The following is a 15898-nucleotide window of genomic DNA, read 5'->3' as shown; positions in this document are numbered from 1 at the left end:
TGCCGTCTCCCAGCCATAGCATAGTGGATAGGGAACTGGATTCAAATCCTCCCTTGATCGCTTGTTAATTATGATACCCTTGGCAAGTAACTTGACTTCTCTTTTTGCAGGTAAATTTCATTATCTGCAAAATGGGGGGCATGTGGGGCTGGACTCAGTAGTTTCGGAAGTGCCTTCTAATTCTAAACCTATGGTTTTACAATTCTCTAAGTTCCATCTCAAGTCTTAATGCTGCCCATGAGGAGATATTTCCTCCTTGTGCCGAATTTGTAATTTCACTCTATACTTTGTACTGACATATGAACACTGGAGGCAACTAGTTCCATGTGTTATCTCATGTTTTTGGCCCCTCTTCCTTTTCATTGTCTCTCGGGAGGCTCAGTAGATAGTGTGCTGGGCCTGGACCCAGGAAGACCTCTGAATTAAAATCCCACCTCAGACATTTATAAGCTGTGTGGCCTTGGGTCACTTAACCACTGATTATCTAGGTTTTCTCATTCGTAAAATGGGGCTAATAAAAGCACCTACCTTCCAGGATTGTTGTGAGGACGAAATGAGATAATATCTGTAAAGTACTTAGCACAGTGCCTGGCACATAGTTGGTGCTACACAAATACTAGCTAATATTGTTATTCAACCACTCTTTCGTTTTTTCTCCACAGCATTCAGTTTTTCAGTTGCATGGAGCATCTTCCTACCAGCCTTCCTCTTCCATGTCCCTGACAAAGCCCTCTACTATTCCTATTAGTTTGCAAAATGCAGACAGACCCATTGTTCCCTTTGGTGGAAGAGGCTTCCTAAGTATCATTCCTTATTGAGCCTTAATCACTGAGCAGGCATTGCCGCAATCGAACTCAGACGGGTCAAAGACCTTAGCTCGAAAAGGCCAAGTCTCCCACTGCATCCAGGGCCATCTACAGTCATTCTGATGTATTTCTGGCTGCTGGATCCAGTGGCTCTGGAGGAGAAAGTGAGGCTGGTGACTTTGCACAGCCCTCCCTCACTTAAATCCATTTCACTTGTATGTCATGGCATCCCCTCCCTGATGTCATGGTCCTCTCTAAGAAGGAAGGACAAATAATAACAAACCCGTTGAACCTCTACCCATTCTTTAAATCTCAGCTCAAAAGCTACCATCTCCAGGATACTTTCTCTGAACTTTCATGCTGGCAATGAATGTCCCCCCTCAAATCTATTTTGCCCTTTGTTGAGTACTGGCCCAACAGAATTATGTGCCTGTGCATTACAGGGATTATGTTTTATCCCCTTGATAAGAGTATAAGCTTCACAAAGGCAGGGAACTAGTCTTATCTAAACTTCGTACATCCTTCCTCCCCCAGCCCATGAATGTTTACTCATAGTAGGTACTTAATGCATGCTTGTTGAATTGGATAGAATTAGAGTGAAATGAATCATCAGGCAAGGATCCACCTGGCACTCAACTCTCACCTGTAGCTCCAAGAAGCTATAACATGTGCAGCAGCCACACCCCAGTAAATGGTCTCGGCAGCTGGGCTAAACTTTGCAAGTATTATCTCATTTGATCCTCACAACAGCACAAGGCTTGTTATGAGGTAGGTATTATTATTATCCCCATTTTACAGTTGAAGAAACTGAGCCAGACAGAGGTTAAGTGACTTGTTCAGGGTCACACAGTCAGCAAGTGTCTGAGGCCAAATTTGAACTCAGGTCTTCCCGACTCCAGGTTCAACGCTCTATCCACTGCAGCACCTATCAACCTCATGGGAGGCAGAACATTAAAATTGAATCTTTAAATAGAGTAAGATCGTTGGTTTCTTCATTTTCAATGAGTTAGTAGGAGAGAGTTCAGAGACCTGGGTTTTAGTCTAGGATCTACTGCATGACCTTGGACTAGAACCAAATTCTAGTCCCCTCTCTATGGCCATCTTTCCACGTGACTTGTACTTAGCCACCCTGTACATGTTTCCTTATCTGTCAAAGGGCTTCAACTCAATGGTCTCTGAGATCCCTGCCAGCTTGGATAATCTTATGTGCCATTAGAGTTGGAAGGGACCTTAGGGTTTAGTCTGACTCCACCATTTTTACAGATAAGGAAGAGGAGGATCACAGAGGTTAGGTGACTGCCAAAGGTCACCTTTGAGAGGGGACCAGAACTTGGCCTCTGAGGTCAGTCTATTGCTTACTCCATTAGCATATGCTACCTTTATATCATTCTATGACAGAGAGAGAGAGAGAGAGACAGAGACAGAGAGAGAGAGAGACAGAGACAGAGAGACAGAAAGAGACAGAGAGAGAAGGAGAGAGACACAGAGAGACAGAGAGATACAGAGAGACACAGAAGGAGAGAGACAGAAACAGAGAAAGAGATAGAGATGGAGAGATACACAGAGGGACACGCAGAGAGAGACAGATACATAAGAGAGAGATAGAGACAGGGACACACAGAGACAGAAAGACAGAGACACACACAGAGAGACAGAGGGACACAGAGAGACAGAGAGAGATAGAGACAGAGGGATACACAAAGAGAGAGACAGAGACACAGAGAGAGACAGATATAGAGAGATAGAGAGAAATAGAGACAGAAAGAGACAGAGACCCACAGAGAGATATAGAGACAGAGGGACATGCAGAGACAGAAAGAGAGAGACACAAGAGAGAGGCAGAGACAGAGAGACAGAGACAGACAGAGACAGAGAGGCACAGAGAGAGATGGAGACAGAGAAAGATAGAGACAGAGAGAGACACACAGAGGGACACGCAGAAAGAGACAGAGACAGAGAGAGAGAGAGACAGACACACAGAAGGAGATAGAGACAGAGAAACACAGAGGGACACAGAGAAAGACAGAGACTGAGAGAGACAGAGAGACAGAGACGAGAGGAGAGGGAAAAGACAGAGACAGAGAAAGAAAGAGAGAGCATTTATTCAGTACTTACTTTATGCCAGCTATGCTAAATGCTGGAGAAACAACTGTGATCAAATAAGATAGTCTTTGCTCTCAAGGAGCTTAAATCCTAACAGAAGAAGACAATACACAAAGGCGAGCTGGAAAGGAAGGGGGTGGCAAGGCATGACTGACAGCATGGAGATGACTGAGAAGTGACCTATAGGCTGGGTATAAGTAAGAGAAGGAGAAATGTCACCTATCACATCCCAGGGACCAAAAGCTCCTGGCTGTCGGAGACACAGGGATAATTGCTTCCTCTTCACTATTCCCTTCTCTTGCAGAAGAACAGAATCCTCAAAAGTTGGAACTCATGGTGGAATCCCAAGTAGCCAGAAGCTAAAGGACCTATCTGTGCCATGAATATGGCTCAGGGCTTACAGGATCTGCTTGAGTAAATGTATCCCGTACCCTACAGGATTCAGAGTAAAAATAGTCAGCATTGGCACCACGGGCTCAGCAGAGGGAGCTCTCCACCTTAGCAGCCCAATGGGGCTGGTTTATGACGGAGTTTGGCAAGAGGGACTGTGGTCAGAGTGAGCAATGAGGCAGCATATTTACCTTTCTAGCTAAAAACTCCAGAAAGGAGCCAACTGGCCATTTTCCACTGGCGAATTATTACTTTGAGGATTATCTCTATCAAATGTAAAATCTTAGGTTGGTTTCTCTGCCTTCCTTCCTTTCTCTTGGCTTTACCCTTTTATTCCATTTTCCTCCTGGCTCTCCTTCCCTGCCCCTAGGTGTAGAATCTTATATTTATATAGTGATTTACATCTTGTCCTCTCTTGTAGAAAGGAAGCTGGAGGGCAAAGACTGTCTTTTGCCTTTCTTTGTATGTCTGGTACTTAGTGCAATGCCTGGCATATAGAGTGTCAGCCCATTGACTGACCTCACTTACCTAGCCAATCATCCCATTTTACAGATGAGGAAACTGAAGCCCAGAGAGAAGCAGTGGTTTGTACAAAGTCACAGAGTTATAGTGGCAGAGCCAGGATTTAAACTCTCCACTATCAGGAAAGGCTGATTTTTAGTTCAATATCATCCAGACACAAAGATAAGAAGGATCTTCTGAACTTGTCATCTGTCCACCCCTGACCAACGTCATAATGCATCTCTGACTGATAGACGTTAGTAGACAACCAGAATGAGTAACAATTGATCAATACATAAACACAACATTTATTGAGCAACTACTATGTGTCAATAATACCATGACATGAAATAATCCCTACTCTCAATGAGCTTGCATTCTAATGGATGAGACAAGAAACACATATAAAAATATGTAGCATAAATTAGGGCAGCTAAGTGACATAGTGGATAGACTGCTGGGCCTGGAGTAAGGAAGATGAGTTCAAATCAGGCGTCAGATACTTACTAGCTGTGTGACCCTGGGCACATCATTTAACCCTGTTTGCCTCAGTTTCCTCATCTGTAAAATGAGCTGGAGAAATGGCAAACCAGTCCAGTATCTTTGCCAAGAAAATCTCAAATGGGGTTGTGAAAAGTCAGACATGACTGAAAATGACTAAACAACCAAAGCCCTCCTTTTATATATGGAATAATTGAGGTCCAAGAGAGGTGAGAGAACTCTTCCAACATGATCCAGCTGGCCAGCGGCAGAGATGAGACTGGAACTCACAATCCTGGCGTTACAGTTCAGAGTACATCCCACTGTGCCAGTCTCGGCTCATGGGATTGCTGCTTGCTGACAGTAGAGGAATGATTTAGCAGTTCTATGACAACACTCACCAGTTAACACCTCCCAAACCTCTCCCAAACTTGGGCTCTAATCCATCCCAGCAGTTTTCCCCTCACCTTTCCTTGCCTCCGTTGCCCTTGTTCTCTAGTCCCTCTCGCCTGAATGAGATCATTCCCTATGTCCTTCCCTGTAGAGCTTGAGGTCCACACCCTTCCTCTCCCTGGCTCATCCAAACAATGCTTGAACCCTTCTCTCCTACACTCTATAGTACAAGATCATAGACTTATAGCTGGGTGAGTCCTTAGGGGGGTCACAGGATCAGCAAATCAGTGATTTGGAGTGGAAAGGGATCTTGGAGATATCCACCCCAACCAATTCTACAGAAAGAGGAAACAGGTTCAGAGGTGAAGTGTGTGAGTGACAGAAACAATACTTGAACCCGGGTTCAGATACCACACTGGTTCTCTGGGAAGTCTCTGATTCACACTAAATTCTCTTTTTCTTTCTTCTTCTTTTTTTTTTTTAGGTCAATTCCTGGAACTAGCACAATTAATGTGGGCTGGGACAGCAGAACTCAGCTTGTCTGTTCTTTTGGTATCCCAAAGGGCAATTAACTAGCCTGGCTAAGGTTCCCTCCCAGAAGCCATCAGACAAAAGTGACTAGAAGAAGACGTGTCCTGATTTTGCATGAAATGATTACTATTATGTTTGGGAAGGTCCCCTCCCTATGTGTTTGGGGCTCAACCAGCAGGTTACCCCACTGTTTGTTTACAGGGCAGGTCCCCAGGTTTCTTAAGCTTTTGACTCAGCCCCAGCAATGAGTATTCCTAGTGCCCTCCCTTTCCTGGCTCATCTCAGGCAAATACCTGTTCTCTCTGGATGTTGGGTTGGAAGCTTGAAGCAGCTAGAAACATCACCCAGTTTCCTTAGTCTCCATTGCACACACACACACACACACACACACACACACACACACAGGAATTTTGAGAATGGGAAGGCAGATTCAGGAACAGAGAGATTCTAAGCTTAGTTCTACAGTGATCGTAGGATCACCCATTCAGGCTTACATCTGGTAGGAAGCTTAGAAGCCACCAGGTTTAAAACTTTCATTTTACCAATGAGAAAACTGAGATGCAGAGAGGTTAAGTAATTTGCCCATGGTGTCTTACGCAGGTGATAGCGACCTCCCTAGTGTGGTCTGAGAAACCCAGGTGAAGTCTCGATTGCTTTACCTTTAGAGTCTAGTCATGCCTATGGGTCTGGGTAGATACTTCTGCTTTCAAAAGACCACTTAAAAGATGCAGATGTTCTTAGGAAGGGTAATACCACAGAAGCAATCAAGTAACACAAAGTCATTTATTATCGGAAGATTTCTGAACTGGGAGTTGGATTGGATGACCTATCCACCCTGACCAACCCAGAGGTTCTATGAGTCAATCAACTCAGTGGTAATGGGATCTTGGATGCTGGGGAGGGGGGGAACAGAAGGTAAGTGAGGGAAGGCCAGAAATAACCTTCTAGCTCCACAGATTCCAGTTAAGCTAGTGGAAGGAGTGAAGGTTTGGATGGAAGTCAAGAGAACCCTGTTCTAGCCTCAGACCTGCCATTTAAGAGATTAAATCATTTGATATTTCTGAGCTTGTTTACTCCTGTTTTAAATGAGGATAATCATTACCTGCCCTGCCTACACTCACAGGGCATTGTGAGAATCATCTATGACAGAGTGGACTAGCAAAAAGTAGTCAAAAGGGAAGAGTGAAGTGAATAGGCTAATAGGGCCAGCTTCGAGACCTTTTGCTTACTGACTGTGTCAAGCCATTTTGGTCTCTAAATCTCAGTTTCCTCACCTGTGAAATGGGGATGATAATATTTGGGATTCCTCACAGAGAGCCTGGAAGGGTTGAAGGAAAGAAGAAAGGGAATAAAGACTTCAGTAAAGCAGAAAGTTTCATCTCAATGTGAACTAGTCCAATGGACATGTAGGTTCTTTGCCATATATGCTGCTTAGGTTTGGGTGGGCAAGCAAACCTACTCCCCAAGGGAGGAAAACAGTTCATAACTCCGGATGGCTAGAATGCTGATTTTTTTGGTGTGGAGACACAGATAAGTCATGAGATCATGGGATCATGGATTAAGAGCTAGAAGGGACCTCAGATATGTCATCCATGGTTCCCATTTTGTGATTTCTGAACCCTTTGTCAGGGGGTGGTGGTGGTAACAGACTTGGTCTTAGGAGTTCATGCTAAAAGTTCTTCAATTCTTTAAGCAGTAAATAACTGCAGAATATTATGAATACAATATTAAAACACCCAGGAGTTTCACAACACATTCTTTTTTGTTTTTGAAAGGAGTTCAGGGACAAAAAACATTAGGAACCACTAACCTAGTTCAATGCCTTCATTTTACAGGTAAGTGAGCAAAGGACAAAAAGGTAAATTGATCTGCCTAACACAGGGGTGGGGAACCTGCAGGCCTTGAGGCCACATGTGGTCCTCTAGGTCCTCAAGTGTGGCTCTTTGACTGAATCTAAGCTTCACAAAACAAATCCCCTTAATAAAAGGATTTGTTCTGTAAAACTTGGACTCAGTCAAAAGGCAACCCCCAAGGACCTAGAAGGCCACATGTGGTCTTGAGGCCGCAGGTTCCCCACCCCAAGTCTAAGGTCACACAATTAGTTGCAGAAGTGGGCTTGGTACCCAGGTTCTCCAAATCCAATTCTCTTTCCACTGGTCACATTAATTTGGGTGCTTAAGTTTTAATCCCCTTCTCTCCCCCCAAACCTCCTCAAATTGAATGAGACATTCAGAGACAAATTAGATCAGTGAAAAGAATGAGAACATCAAAGAAGAAAATTAACTCCAATTAGCCTGCAATTGAGATGATACAATTGAAATGCCTGGACTATTGGTAGGTTACTTTCCTCTAATTGCATTATTTCCATCCAGGGGCCCAGGCTGGGGTGGAGATGTCTACATTAAAGATGGAATGAGGAAACCTGAACCCAGAAGGCTTTGTCTGAAGGTTAATTGGGCAGAAAGGAGGAGAAGGCCTGAAGGCTCTGTTTTCCATTCCGGCTACCAAGGAGAAAGGATATGGCCCATTGTGGGCACAGCCAGAACCTAACAAGGAAGGAAGAGCCCTAAGTCTTTTTATCATAAAGGTCTTCCCTCCACAAAGCAAAGCCATCTTACTCTGCCACAGAAATGGCAGTTTTCTAATGCAATTGTTGTGCTGAGGCTCTCTGGAGCTGTCCCAAGGTGCAAACTTCTCTCCAAGCTCCAATATAGAATGTAAGCTCCCTGAGGGAAGGGACTGGTTTTTTTTTTTTTCATTATATCCTCAAGCATAGTGCCTAGTATACAGTAGGCACTTAGTAAATGCTCATTAATTAATATATTGATAAACCCTGATTCCCAATCTGCAGCAGGTCAAGTAATTACATAGAGGATAGTAATTTTCACTCTGTCTACATTACAAAATAATAATGATAATAAGTAACAATGATAACTTCTCAATCAATCAACTAGCATTTATTAAGTGCCTACTATGTGCCAGGCACTGTATTAAGCTCTCAGCAAAGAAAGTACAAAAAGAAACAGTTCCTACTCTCAAGAAGTTCACAATCTAATGGTAGAAACAACATTCAAACAACTGTGTGAAAACAAAAAAATAGAGAGGATAAATCAAGGGTAGTCTAAGAGGGAAAGAGGCAACTAGGTAGCTCAGTGGATAGAGCACTGGGCTTGGAATCAGGAAGACTCATTTTCCTGAGTTCAAATCTGGCCTCTGACACTTACTGGCTGTGTGACCCTGGGCAAGTCACTTAATCCTATCTGCCTTAGTTTCCTCACCTGTAAAATGAGGTGGAGAAGGAAATGGCAAACCATTCCAGTATCTTTGCCAAGAAAATATCAAATGGAGTCATGAAGAATCTGAAAGAATTGAATGACAAAGAGGGAAGGCACTAAGATTAAGTTTCTTGTAGAAAAGCTTCTTGGTTGGGGGGGGGGGTGTGTATTTTGCTGGGACTTGAAGGAGGCCAGGAAGCAGAGGTGATGAGGAAGAGCATTCCAGGCATGGGGGACAGACAGTGAAAACACTGGGCCAATGTCATTGGATCTTATTGTACCTGGAAGGGAGTAAGGTGTAAAATGACGAGAAAAGTAGGAAGGAGCCAAGTTTTGAAGGGCTTTAAAAGCCAAACACAGGATTTTATTTTTGATCCTGAAGGACCTTCGAGGGTAGGGAACCTGCGGCCTCGGGGCCACGTGTGGCCTTCTAAATCCTCGGGTGAAGTCTTTTGACTGAATCCAAGTTTCACGGAACAAATCCTTTCATTAAGGGGATTTGTTCTGTGTCATTTGGATTCAGTCAAAGGGCTGCACTTGAGGACCTAGAGGGCCACATGTGGCCCTGAGGCCGCAGGTTCCCCGACCCAGCTGAAGGTGATCAAGCCACTTGCTTGAGTACCCCAGATTCAGATCACAGAAATCCTTTCCTTCCTACCTGGAGTTTGCTGAGTCAGGTAGGGTGGAACATGGCCAGGTCTGAATTTTAGGAAGATCGCTTTGACAGTAGAGAATGGATTGGGATAAGAAAAGAGCTGAGGCAGGGAAATCAACCTGAGGGCTGTAACAGCAGTACAAATATGAGGTGAGGGAGGCTTGCACTGGGCTGAAAGCAGCATCAAAGGAGAGAAGGGGACCTATTGGAGGGATGTTATAAAGGCAGAAATTACATGATTTGACAACTGACTGGATATGGGAGGTGAGAGAGATTGAAGTCAGGACAATACAGTTTTCACATATTGCCAATTTAAGGTTTGCAAAGCACTTACTTGATTTTCTGCTATAATGATTGCCATATTACAGATGAGGAAAATGAGGCTGAGAGAAATCCTCACAACTGTTACTAATATCCTTATTTTACAGAGGAGGAAAAGGAGTCAGGCAGAGGTTAAATGACCTGCCCAGGGTCACACAGTGAGTGTCTAAGGCCGGATTTGAACTTGGGTCTTCCTAACTACAAATCCCATACTCCAGCCACTGTACCACCTACCTAGCTATGCAATGTGCTCTGAGGAGCACATGAAATAATAATTGCCAAATCCCTTTAAGAAATAATAAATGGCCAGCAGAAGACTTGGACCCTAGTTCTGGTTCTGCTACTAACTTACTATATGAAAAGCAGTATGGTATAGTAGATGGAATGCTGGATTTGGAATGGAAGGAAGCTGCTTAATAGAGCTCTGGGCTTGGAGTCAGGAAGCTCTGAGTTCAAATCCAGCCTGAGACACTTACTACTTGTGTGACCTTAGGCAGGTCATTTAACCTCTATCTGCCTTAATTTCCTCAACTTTAAAATGTGGATAATAATAACATCTCTCTCCCAGGGTTGTTGTAGGGATCAAATGATATAATATTTTGGAGGCAATGGGGGATTAAGTAACTTGCCTAAGGTTACATAGTTAGTGAGCATCTGAGGCTGGATTTGAACTCAGGCCCTCTTGACTCCAAGGCCAGTATTCTATCCACTGTGCCACCCTGCTGCCCCTATCAGCTCTACATTTATGATCCTATGACCTTGGGCAAGTCAGCTGTCCCCTTTGCACCTCTGAAATGAGCATGTTGGCCTTCACGATCTTTGCTCAGCTCTAACATTTGGCAATTCTTTATGACTTGGGTTGCTAAGTTGATTATCCAGAGATTCAAATCATAGCAATTCCTTCCTTCCTATCTGTTAAAGGACCAAAAGTCTAGGATCTCCCTTACACAGGGCATCTTCTGCACTTTGCTCTGCCCAGAGCTGGACAATTCATGCCAGGCAGGGCCTAGGTTAAGGGACAGGAAACTGCTTTTATATAGTGCCCACTATGTACCAGGTGGGGGCAGCTTGGTGGCACAGTGGATAGAGTGCCAGGCCTAGAGGCAGAAGAATCCTCTTCCTGAGTTAAAAATCAGCCCTCAGACACTTCCTAGCTGTGTGACCTTGAACAAGTTACTTAACCCTGTTTGCCTCAGGTTCCTCATCTGTCGAATGAGCTGGAAATGGCAAACCACTCCATTATCTTTGCCCAAAAAAACCCCAAATGAGATAATGAAGAGTCGAATATGACTGAAAAATGACTAAGCAATTAAAATGTTCCAGATAATGTGCTAAATGCTTTACAAATATTATTTCATTTGATCCTCACAACTGTTATTAATATCCTCTTACTCAGGATCACACAGCTAGTAAAGGTCTGAGTTCGAATTTGAACTCGGGTCTTCCAGAGCGTAGGCCCAGGCCTCTATCCACTGTGCTATCTTGAAGAAGCTGTGAGAGAGGCTGGTTTCTGCCTCGTTACAAGCTGGGGCCTTTCCAGTGTAAGGTGAATGTGATAATAATTACATTGTGGAAGCTCCAGACGGGGCTTCCGCATGTTGCTTATGTCTACAACAGTTACGGAGCTTCCAAAGCACTAATGTCACTTACTGGCTGTGACACCTTGGTCAAGTCACTTCATTTCTCCAGCCTTCCTTTTACCTTGAGGGTAAAGATCATGAAAATTTTCACCTGTATATCTTCATACTTAATAGATACTTAATGCAAATTTGTCCCATTGAACTGAATTTTCTGAGCCTCAGTTTGCTCTTATGTAAAAAGGGAATAACAGCGCTTTTCCTATTTCCTCCCTTAAAGGCTTTCTGTGAAGCTCAGTTGAGATAATATTGGTAAAGTACTTTGTAGGCAGCAAGGTGTCACGGTGGATAGTGCTGAATCTGGAGTCAGAAGACCTAAGTTCAAACGTGACCTCAGACATTTACCAGCTGTGTGACCCTGGACAAGTCACTTAATCTCTGTCTGCCTCAGGTTCCTCATCTGTAAAATGGGGATAATAGTAGCACCTACTCCCAGGGATGTTGTATCAAATGAGATAATATTTATAAAGCATTTTGCAAACCTTTAAGCACTATATAAATGTTAGCTATTATTATTATTAAGCATAAAGCGCTATGTAGATATAAGCTATTACTATAATTTAGATGCTCCCCCCCCACTTCATTTTTCTACTCCCCGAGGTCCCCCACCCTTGGACTATCTCACCAGATGTGTTTAGGTGGAGAAAGACCAGGCATGCTAAAAGCACCCAGTGGGTGGTTTCCACCAAAACAGGCTAGTAAAACTAGTCCCTGGAGGAAGTGCAGGTGGGAGAAATTGGCAAGGTATTCACTGGGATCTGATAGTCACGGGCAATGCCAGTGCCCCGAGGCATTTGGGGGGACTGTATAAAGCTTACCAAGATCTGGGAGCTGAACAATGTGTTCCCTGATTCTTTCTCACTCATCCTACCTGCTGCTTTGGGTAAGTCAGGGCCCTTTGGCTATCTCAAGGCCAACAAAGCCTGGTTGGTCTTTATATTTTTCTGGGGTTCAGGGAAACCTTTAAATTTCTTGACTATTCTTGAAATAGGGGCCTCATAGCTGATTATTCAATTTAGATTACCATTTGCCTCAATAATCTTGGGTTGGCATTGGGGTTAAGGATGCTTCCTTGTAGCTAGGCGAGGATACTTCTGTGTCCTACAGCTCACCCAGGTAGAACCATGGAGGCAGAGGATGCTGGAGCTGAAAGGAACTTTGTAACCCAATGTACATCCTTGCTGTGTCTTCCTGGACAAGTCCTTTCCTTTCTGGGTCCCTCAGTCTTCTCATCTGTAAAGTGAAGGATTAGATCAAATGATCTCTACAATATCTTCTAGTTTAAACAGTTGTCTATGAGTCTAAAGATGGGGCAGATGGGAGACTTAGAACTCAGATATCCTGACTCCCAGGACAGTGCTTTTTCCAATACATCCATGTGATGTCTTGAAACATGCTCTGACTTCTCAAAGCACCTTCAAATCCATGATCTCATTGCTACTCACAGCTCCTCTAAGTGGTAAACATGGAAGATATCATTATCCCCATTGGACAGATGGGGAAAAATTAGGCTCAGAGGTGCTGGGCTCTCCCTTACTCTAGGTCTTCAAGAAGAAGCTGATTATCCATTTGATGGGCAACTTCTAGCGCAGGGAGAAGGAAGGTGGTGTAGTGGATAGAGCACTGGCCTTTGATTCAGGAGGACCTGAGTTCAAATCCGGCCTCAGATACTTGACACTAGCTGTGTGACCCTGGGCAGTCACAAAATCCTGATTGCCTAAAAATAAAACAAAATACAAACCTCACACAGAGGCTTCTTGCTTAGGTTGGACTAGCTTACCTCTGAAATATCTTCCACCTCAGGTTCTATCATAGGCTGTTTGCTTCAGGTTACACAGTTAGGCAGGAGTGAGGCCAGGACTAGACTCCAGGGCTCCTAGCTCTTTGTCTAGTGATGTTTCCACCACTTCTCTCTCCTTGTTCAGTTGTGTCCAACTCTTTGTGACCGCTGTTGGAGTTTTCTTGGCAAAGACACTGAGAGTAGTTTGCCATTTCCTTCTCCAGCTCATTTTACAGATGAGGAAACTGAGGCAAACAGGGTGAAGTGACTTGCCCAGAGTCACACAGCTAGAAAGTGTCTGAGGCCAGATTTGAACTCAGGAAGATGAGTCTTTCTGACTCCAGGGCTAGTGCTCTGTGCGCTATTTCTCCCTATCTCCCCGCCCACCAAAAAAAAAAACAATGCAGGAGGTCAAAGTTTCAGGCCCCTGAACAATAGTTAGCATTTATATAGTGCTTTAAGATTTACAAAGCCCTTTAAATATATTATCATTTTTACAACGTTATCACTTTTACAATAATTTATTTTTACAACAACCTTGTGAGATAGGTGTTATAATGATACCCATTTACAGATCAGGAAAATGAGCCTGAGAGAGTGACTTGTCCAGGGTCACACAGCTAATAAGTGTCTGAGGCAGGATATGAATTCAGGTCTTTCTGCCTCTAAGGCCAATGCTGTATCCATGGTGCCACCCAGCTACCTAAGGTGACTTACCTTGCTGGTAAGATGAGGAAAGACAGTCAGAATTGGAATGAACCTTAGAGGCTATCTAGATTAACCTCTGTGTGAACAGGAACCCTCTAACAACATCCCTGATGATACCTCTGCTTTTTGACTCCCAGTGATAGAAAATCCACTACCTTTTAAGGCAGTTATGCTGGGGAGAAGAGAAGAGGGTCCTGGATTAGGCACCATGGCTAGGACAGCCATCAGCCTACTCACCAGCCAACAAGTATTTATTGAACATGGTAGAGTGGAAATCGTACTGAATTTGGAGTCAGGAATCTGTTTTTGGATCCTGGCTCTTCTGCCTACTACTACTTAGGTAGTCTTGGGAAAATTAGCTCACCTCTATAAGCCTCATATGCAACATGGCAGGGTTGGATGAGATAATGTCTAAGGTATTCTCCAGATTTAATAATAATTTGTTCTTGTTCAGTTGTTTCAGTCATATCCAACTCTTTGTGACTCTATTTGGGGTTTTCTTGGCAAAGATACTGGAATGGTTTGCCATTTCCTTCTCCAGCTTTTGACTGGTGAGGAAACTGAGGCAGACAGGGTTAAGAGGCTTGCCCAGGGTCACTCAGCTAGTGAGTGTCTGAGGCCAGATTTGAATTCAGGTCTTCCTGATTCCTGGCCTAGTACTCTATCTGCTGTGTCAGCTAGCTGCCATTTAGTAATAATAATAGCTAGCATTTATATAGTGCTTTATGGTTTGCAAAATGCTTTACACATATCATCTTGTTTGATTTTCATAACAGCCTTGGGAGGAAGGTGCTATTATTGTCCCTATTTTACACACAAGGAAACTGAGGTTGAGAGATGTTAAATGATTTGCCCAGGGTCAAATATCTTGTAAGTGTTAGAGGCTGGATTTGAACTCAGGTCTTCCTATCTATCCTCATCTACGCTTAGCACTCTGCACCCCCTCCCTGTCCAAATCAATAAGCCTATCATCCTGTTCTGTGCTCAGTTCTGTACTAGACACTGCATATGGAAATGTGTAGGAAGCTACAGGTTGTGGCTGAAAAATGATAACAAGAATTGGAATACAAAGACCTAGATTCAAACTCTGATTCCACCATTGACTGTGTGACCTTCAGCAAGGCATTTTCTTGCTTTGTGCTTCTGTGTCCTCATCTCTAAAACGAGGGGAGGATGGGTGGGCTGATCCTTGTAGATCCAGGACACTGTGAATCCTCCTTTCCAGTGGGTTCTGGGGTAGCGGCTAATGTCACCTGTGTGTTTATCCCTTTCAAGCTCATCCCAGTGGAGAACGATGTCATCCCAGCAGCATCAATACCCCTCCCAGCAGCCTCAGCAGCAGCAGGTGAAACAACCCTGCCAGCCACCCCCGGTCAAGTGCCAGGAGCAGTGTGCTCCCCAAACAAAGGATCCCTATGCTCCTCAAACCAAGAACCCATGCACACCCAAGGGCACGGTTGTACCAGGCCAGCAGAAGTGCCCACCAGCCCAGCAGAAGTGCCCACCTGCCTAGCAGCCCAAGCAGAAGTAAAAGCCACTGGGACCCATGCCTAGCCATGCCCTCTCTCTGTGGGAACCATCTATATAGAGAGATTCCTCATCTTCCTGTTTCCTTTAGACCCTCCCATTTCCTGCACTAGGAGGCCAGTAGCTCCAACAGGTTCCCCTACTTTAGCCCCAGCCCTGCCTAAGCCCTAGGTGGGGCAGTAAATCTGCTTACTCCATGTTCTCTGAGACCTTGAGCCCAGACTTGGGAGAGGAGAGCTGACTCAGCTTTACTTTCACCGTCTTCTCCTTTCCCTCTCGTGGTCAGTCACAAGTCAGGCTCAACTCAGCAGCCAGAACAGCCCAGGTGGGAGAATATGATGATTTGGTCTGTCTCAGATTCCATTGCCCTGATGGGAAGATGGAAAGTCTAATGTACAACTGCTCCTGAGGGTCCTCTCTCCCTAATCCAACCCATGTATCCTTCCTTCCCTGACCTTCTCCTCCCAATAAAGCCGATGGTACATGTTACCACATGTCGCCTGGCCTGTTCTTTACCCTATGTTCTGTGCACTATTCTTGTGTGAACGCTGGGGGAGCGAAAGAGTGAGCATGTTGGAAGTGGAGGGAATACCACAGGGAGTATATATGGAGAAAGGGTGGGGAAGGATATGTGTTGGGAGTGGGGAGGATATGTGTGTTGGGGAGGGCCTGCATAGGGACAGCCTCCATAGCGAGGGCTAGAGTTCAGGAGTTTGGAACCTCTTTAGGTGGGGGATGTGTACGTGGTGAGGAACGAGGAAGACCCTAATGGGGAAATGGGATCAGGAACC

The 15898-nt window shown here is 44.5% G+C and overlaps 1 protein-coding gene across 1 annotated transcript; it reads left to right on the top strand.

The window, feature by feature from the left end:
• Window positions 1-11870: 11870 nt before the first annotated feature.
• SPRR4 (small proline rich protein 4) lies at window positions 11871-15622 on the top strand. Its single transcript, XM_027870563.1, has 2 exons — window positions 11871-11975; window positions 14856-15622. The coding sequence occupies exon 2, from the start codon at window positions 14875-14877 to the stop codon at window positions 15091-15093; it is 219 nt and encodes a 72-aa protein (XP_027726364.1). The 5' UTR covers window positions 11871-11975; window positions 14856-14874; the 3' UTR covers window positions 15094-15622.
• The last annotated feature ends 276 nt before the right edge of the window (window positions 15623-15898 follow it).

Source organism: Vombatus ursinus, unplaced genomic scaffold (assembly GCF_900497805.2).
Source record: "Vombatus ursinus unplaced genomic scaffold, bare-nosed wombat genome assembly UNPS02014797.1, whole genome shotgun sequence".
NCBI lineage: Eukaryota > Metazoa > Chordata > Mammalia > Diprotodontia > Vombatidae > Vombatus > Vombatus ursinus.
This window is presented reverse-complemented; position numbering and strand designations above follow the sequence as displayed.

Excerpts from the sequence above, each read along its gene's own strand:
- SPRR4 (XM_027870563.1), top strand. The coding sequence starts at position 14,875 with ATGTCATCCCAGCAGCATCAATACCCCTCCCAGCAGCCTCAGCAGCAG.